Source organism: Euphorbia lathyris, chromosome 2, assembly GCF_963576675.1.
Source record: "Euphorbia lathyris chromosome 2, ddEupLath1.1, whole genome shotgun sequence".
Taxonomy (NCBI): Eukaryota; Viridiplantae; Streptophyta; class Magnoliopsida; order Malpighiales; family Euphorbiaceae; genus Euphorbia; species Euphorbia lathyris.
This window is the reverse complement of record NC_088911.1, coordinates 134,325,648-134,332,751: the sequence shown is the minus strand read 5'-3', so window position 1 is coordinate 134,332,751 and position 7,104 is coordinate 134,325,648. Positions and strand designations below refer to the sequence as shown.

The 7,104-nt window shown below is 33.8% G+C and overlaps 1 protein-coding gene across 1 annotated transcript; it reads left to right on the top strand.

Moving 5' to 3' along the window:
- Positions 1–297: 297 nt before the first annotated feature.
- On the top strand, positions 298–5,971 carry LOC136220006 (uncharacterized). Its single transcript, XM_066007658.1, has 7 exons — positions 298–919; positions 1,095–1,292; positions 1,596–1,868; positions 4,363–4,465; positions 4,568–4,686; positions 4,775–4,951; positions 5,149–5,971. The coding sequence occupies exons 1-7, from the start codon at positions 641–643 to the stop codon at positions 5,914–5,916; spliced, it is 1,917 nt and encodes a 638-aa protein (XP_065863730.1). The 5' UTR covers positions 298–640; the 3' UTR covers positions 5,917–5,971.
- The last annotated feature ends 1,133 nt before the right edge of the window (positions 5,972–7,104 follow it).

Sequence of the window (7,104 nt, the reverse complement as noted above, 5' to 3'; positions counted from 1 at the left end):
TGCATACCTAAATTGACCACAATCCTAATAAGCATGCATTATATATCTTTTTAAATTTGTCATTATCAAAATTCATCAACCATCAATTTTTCTCTTTTTAACTATTCTATTTATTAATATTCCTTCATTTATGCCTTTCAAGCTTTTGCTTCATTTATTCTATAATATTGTTTTTTTTTTTTAATTTTTTTTAAACAGTTATAATATTGTTTTTTTTATTTATTGCAAAAAATTGACAACAATGGAGGCTTTCCCTCCACCATATCTTACCTATACAAGACTTCAACAACACTCCTTAATTACCAAATTACCCTCCTTCCCCTCCTTCTGTTGCAGAACATTTCCGTAATTTCGCGCCTCACCTTCCTTACACTATTTAATTTCCAATAAAATTAAATCATTTTTTTCTTTTTCATCTCCTTCCCCAAATCGACTTATTCCAATCCCAAACCTCAAATCTACCCTCCTTTTCTTCAATTACTTGCCATTGATTTTGAATTGAAGTTGTTATTGTTGTTTTCCTTCATCTTACGCGATTTGTTTGTGTCAGTTTTCGAGCTGCTTCCGTAATTCTTCTCCATTTCCCTGGATTTTGTTTTTTTAAATTTTCCGTGGAGGTTCCGGCGTTGATCTTGAATTAATGGCGGCGGGAACAATGGCGACCGCCGCCGGAGCGGTGGTATTGTTGTATTACGTGTTGAGTCGGAGACTTGTGGGGAAGAGCGGGGAAGATGGGGATCTATCAAAATCGAGGTCAGGGAGGAGGAAGATTGCTCGTAGACCAGCTCAAGCACCGGCTACGTGGCTCGAAACGATAACTACTTTATCGGAGACGCTTAGGTTTACATATTCTGAAACTTTAGGCAAATGGCCAATTGGAGATTTGGCTTTTGGTATCAATTACCTCATGCGGAGACAGGTAGGTCTTTGCTAATTCGTTTAAAGAGGTGCTAAATTCTTTAATCTTCTGTATGTGTTTATAATGGTCAATCTTTTTTCGAAATCCTGGTAATTTGCTCATGTCATTTGATTCATGATGCGTACCTGATCTCTGTCTTGAGTTCTTCTTATTCATTTTTTTTTCTCTCTCGCAGGGTAATTTGCCAGTTGCAAGTGTATATGCTGGTGGCGATTCTGTACAGTTAACTGGTCCTGAAATTATAGCAGAGTTGAATAGCTTATTGAGATTGCTAACCCTTTGCATGTTCTTCTCCAAAAAGCCCTTTCCTGTGTTTTTGGATTCTGCAGGATACTCTTTGGAGGATGTTCTTCTTCAGAAGCCTAAAGCAGGGGTGAGTAAATCACTAATTACTTCAATTAGGCCTTTTTATGAACTGAATTATTTGTAGTTCTGATGCATTAAGAATGTATGTTTCTCTTTGAATTCCAAGTTTTATGATATACTGGGGGTGACAATTCGGTTATTATGTCAAAATCCTGCTATGTTATCTATGTGTTACATATGATTATATATGATATACATGCAATAAAAATGATAGTTGGGTAAATCGTGTACTGCGTTAGAAATTGCCACCCCTCATATACATTATTCATTTGTATATAGTTTAAAATGGATATTGTGCTCAATATTGCAGCTTCTGCAGCCAGCTTTCACGGTTATACATGATAAAGATTCAAAATGTTTCCTTTTATTGATTCGTGGTACTCATAGCATCAAAGATACACTAACAGCAGCAACAGGGGCAGTGGTTCCTTTTCACCATTCAGTTTTACATGATGGTGGAATAAGCAATTTAATTTTAGGATATGCACACTGTGGAATGGTTGCCGCAGCTCGTTGGATTGCTAAGCTCAGTACTCCTTGCCTGCTGAAGGTGATTAGTGAATATCCTGATCACACAGTTAAGGTAACAATTTATTTCTTTGGTGTTATCATGCTGTATCTGTTTTATTGGCATTGATTCACATTTGTTACATTACATCCTCCCTGTGGATTTTATGCCCTAGTTAAATCTACATATGTGTCCTTTTTCGGGTCTTTCTTAACATTCGTTATTTACATTCATAAAGACTTCTGCACTAAAGTAAATCAGTAATATATATTAAATCTAGTCGAAGGCCCACGCTTGTGCGGGTATACATAGTATTACAGATTTATTTTTATTTTATTAAATTAGTAAGTTGAATAACAGAAGTTTATTTTCAAATTGTTCTTTGAGAATTAGAAAAAAATACTTATACATAAATAATTGCGATGTTTATATCATAATTTTTAATTGAAAGCAAACTCTTTAAAAAGTGCGATTAAACATTATGTATAAATTTCCCTTAGAATGAATGTAATAGATATGGATAGATTAGTAGTGAACAAAACAGCTTTGGTGTTGAATGTGATGTTGTTTTTGGCAAAATCAAGCCCTCAAAAATAAAGCCACCACTTAAAATTCAAAGAAGATTATACTCTTATTTAAGAGAGCAAAACAAACTTGAGAGCAATGATGATTGTAAATTGATTATAAAGAGAAAGAGGAAGATGAAAGAAAGAAGAGGGAGAATTAATTTTATAAGTAAATTATAAAATAATTAAGATTAACATTAATTAATAAAATAACAGATAAGTTACAGGTGCAATAGATTATATAAATAGGTTTTGAGTAGGTAATTAGATCTTATTTTGATTACTAATATTTGCAAAAACTACAAAATTGTAGCTTTAGTACTACCAAAAAATAGTTTTAAAGCAAATGACTAAGATATGTAGAAAGTATATTAAAAAAATATATGCATGCTATTTATATTTGAGTTCTAGTGTATATGTAGCAAATTTTATTTATCTGGAAAGAATCCATCTAAAGGGTTACTACCAGACTCGAACAGAATAATTGGGCTAACTTTTTTTATTTTTATTTTTTTAAAAGCTATACTGGCAGAGAAATTATTGATGCATAATTGCATATTTATGTAGCCAACTACCGAACTGTTGAATTAAACAATTTTCTCTGCAACTTCCATTCCTGGTTTCTGCTACATCTTGCCTGTAGTGCTTAGTAATTGGAGCACTTGCACTTGCGCCACAGCCATTGTATTAGCACATAAAGAAAAGCACATGATAGAAAATTAAGTGTGTGGGCATCTCAATTTCTAACATATATATAGGAGCAAAAGTTTCTCGAGTTTAAAAAGTCTCATTATTCTTTTATTGCATATCTTAATTATTACCAAATATTTAGTCTCTAGCTAGTATTTGGTTGTACATAGCCTTTTCTCTTGCTATGGTCAATTAATTTGTAAACTAATAAGGTAGATTTTTTTTTTTTTTTTTTTTTTTGAAATAATAAGGTAGATTTTAATTAGGGCGATAATGTTGAAAGGGAGATGAAGAAGGCAAAGAATCAATCTAGCCAGTTAAGGAAAAACATTAATGTGTAAATTTAATAAATGAAAGGAAAACATTCACAACGAAAAAAAAGGGTATAGGAAGGGCCATTACTCATTACGTATCTATTTTTCAAGTTTTTTTTTTTTTGGTATGTTCCACATGGAGAACCGAAGAGTGGCAAAGGGATGTAGTGGTGAGGGGTAGGGGAAGACCTAAGCAAACTTGGAGGAGGGTGATCGAGAGTGATATGAGTTTATTGGGAATTGAGGAAAATATGGTAGTGGATAGGACGGAGTGGAGGGAGCGAATCTGTGTCGCTGACACGACTTGATTTTCACGGTTTTATATGATGGTTCATGTTAGCCGACCCCGAATCATTTCGGGACTAAGGCTTTGTTGTTGTTGTTGTTGTTGTTCCACATGGAACATATTGTTGGTGTGTCACAACTTGAGACTTCTTTTATGTCTCGACTTTTTATAGATTATGTAGATATAGATATAAATGGAAGTGGTGTACATTTTATTCGTTTATTTTTTTATTTTTTATTTTTTGTGTGTTTTGCTTTTTGGTGCTGTCCATGAAGTTGTACTCTGTACAGCAATAACATCCAAATGAAACGGTTTATTGAGAGATAATTTGAGCCTTAATGCTTAATGTAGGCTGCATTATTTACTTTTTATTTGAAAAAAAGAGAGATTGACTTTAAGGTTCTCGCTTGTTTGCATTTACAGTTTACAGTTTACTATACCTTTGTCAATATCTGACACGACAACAAAACCAATTTACAGAGATAACTCGTCTGACATCACCCATTTGACACTATTATTTTTTTTGTTGCATTTATATCATATATATAATATATTCATGTGGAGTATATAAATCACATAACACTTATGCAATGACAACCCATTTTGACACCTCTAGTTTGCTATAATCATAAAATAGAAAACCTTGTAGAATCGTATGCGACAATCTTCCCCCCCTTTGAACTTTACATCTTATGCTTCAGTGATGTTTTCAGGTTGTTGGACATTCACTTGGTGGGGGTACTGCTGCCTTATTAACATATATTCTTCGCGAACAAAAGGAATTATCTTCTACCACTTGTGTGACGTTTGCCCCAGGCATGTTCGGTTACTGCAAATCTTTTTTTTTTTTTTTTTTTGTATACTTCTTGGTTAGTGCTATTCATATTTCGTCTGAATGCCCTGGATTCATCATTGCAGCTGCCTGTATGACATGGGACTTGGCGGAATCAGGCAAACACTTCATTACTACTGTTATTAATGGATCTGATTTGGTCCCAACTTTTTCAACTTCTTCTATCGATGACCTCCGCTCTGAGGTGCTGATTTTTAATCTTCACCGGAAACTGATATTCATTCGTTATCACTTGCTTCCAAACTGCTGATTTTGAAATGTTTGTTGAACAGGTAACATCATCATCTTGGTTAAACGATTTGCGGGATCAGGTCGAGCATACAAGAGTCCTAAATGTTGTCTATCGCTCTGCAACTGCTCTAGGATCTCGTCTGCCATCTATGGCTAGTGCTAGAGCTAGAGTTGCTGGTGCAGGTGCACTTCTGAATCCTGTTTCTAGCGGTACTCAGGTAAAATCTCGATCACCCTTCTCGATAAAATTCCTCGTGATCGAATCCTCGTTTGCTAATAATATGCAGATAACTCCAGAATTGAAATATTGCTGTGATGTTTGGAACTCAAGAACTTCCTTTGCACCATTTAATCTACCTTCCAGTTAGGCACATATTATGTGAATCATGACGAGATCTTCTCATTATAATTGCAGGTTGTGATGAAGCGAGCGCAAAATGTTGCCCAAGCTGTTGTCAGAACACGTTCATCTCTATCATCATGGTCATGCATGGGGCCGCGGCGTCGTCCTGTGGGTACACCCACAAAAGCGGAGGATTTGCCAGAAGCTTCTGTACTGACCGAAAGTTCCGATACTCTTGTTACCGAAGTACAAACAAACGACTCGGTGCATAACAAACTAGATAGTAATTCAAGTAGTGTATCAGGGCATGAGAATTCTGAAGAAGATGAGCCGCTCATTTCTGGCAACAGAGCAAGAAGTTCATCTCCCATTGAAGAAGATGTTTCGGAAGGCGAGTTGTGGTATGAACTGGAGAGGGAACTAAAGAGGCAAGTGAGTGAAGTTGATCTTCAGGCAAAGGAAGAGGAAGCAGCTGCAGCAAAAGAAATTACTGAAGAAGAGGATGTTTTAGTGAATGCAGCTGAATCGAAAAGTCCGATGGCTTCCGGTATCGGTGATGTATCGGACAACCACCAGTTCTATCCACCGGGTACAATCATGCATATTGTTTCCATGCCATCTTCTGATACTTCTATTTTAGATAATGAAGGGGAAATTGAAGAACATGTGAACATTTACGAGACTCGTCGAGAATTGTACAGTAAGATTCGACTTTCGAGAACTATGATTAATGATCATTATATGCCTATGTATAAAAAGATGATGGAATTGTTAATCAGTGAACTGGAGAAAGATCATGATTGTAATTGTAATAATATGTTGCAAGATCAGGGGTTGTAGAAAATGAAAAATGTGCAGTAATTTCAAGTCCAACAGTGTTGCGGGGTTTGGTTAAGTGTTCGTATTCGTTTGGTTTTTCTTTTAGTAATTTATTTTTGCGTTTTTACACAGAGAAGAATATGAGTGTTTGGTTAGAATTCAGAAATAGGCGTTAGATAGTTATTTTTAAAGGAAAATCAGATAGATAGTTATTTTTGAAGAAAAATCAGCTAATATTATCGGGTGATACTTATTTTTGGAAGTTATGTAAATAACCAACATGGCAGGGTTAAATATAACCATAATATTTGAATTTTACAATTTTTCACATTTTGGTATCCAGATTATGAATTTTACAATTTTTCACATTTTGGTATCCAGATTTTATGGTCGTAAACAAAATATTTAAACTTATGGCTGAATAATACATAAATTAATAAAAATAATTTAAATAACTATATAAAAATTAAAATAATTATTTATTAAACGAAGTAAAACCTTATTGTTTCGGTAATAATATTGTAGAAATAGAAACAAACATTAAAAAAGAAATGTTTTGTGCGAATTTTTTTTTTTTTTGTCAATATCAAATAAATACAAACAGCTGTTCACAAATAACTCCAAAAGCTGTTGTTTCTATAACAAAATGTTAAATGATGTTGTATAAATCTAACCAAATGTTACATTTCCTACGGTTTGAAATGAAACAATAAAAGCTCATTCAAAAACCTAAAATAAACACTAATTTAATTTAATCTAAGAAAAGAAATTTCAAAATCAATGTGAAAAGATGGATCAAATCAAAGATTAGAATGAGAGAGCATATAATAGGTAAGAAGGTTGTTTAGTCAATTCTCCCGCATCCATCAACAATGGTTAAAAATTATCAATATAAATAATTATTATCTCGTATTTAAATTTAAAATTAATAATATATAGAATATAAGTATACAACATACTAAAGTGGAAGCGGAAAATCTACGAAAATACACACATTGTTTTTTTTCCTAATCACCACCTCTTAACCGTAGCACAATTTGGGATCTAAAAAAATTATGGGTTAATTACAAATAACTATCCTGTGGTTTGACCGATTTGCGATGTGGTACCTATGGTATTTTTTTTTTGCAAACACAACTTTATGGTTGCAAAATTTTACATGTTTTTTTTTACTTTGCCAAATTTGGCCGATAACGACTTCGAAATGAA

Excerpts from the sequence above, each read along its gene's own strand:
- LOC136220006 (XM_066007658.1), top strand. The coding sequence starts at position 641 with ATGGCGGCGGGAACAATGGCGACCGCCGCCGGAGCGGTGGTATTGTTG. Across the intron at positions 4,466-4,567 it reads TTGTGTGACGTTTGCCCCAG|CTGCCTGTATGACATGGGAC; the intron begins GCATGTTCGGTT and ends TCATCATTGCAG. Across the intron at positions 4,952-5,148 it reads CTGTTTCTAGCGGTACTCAG|GTTGTGATGAAGCGAGCGCA; the intron begins GTAAAATCTCGA and ends TTATAATTGCAG.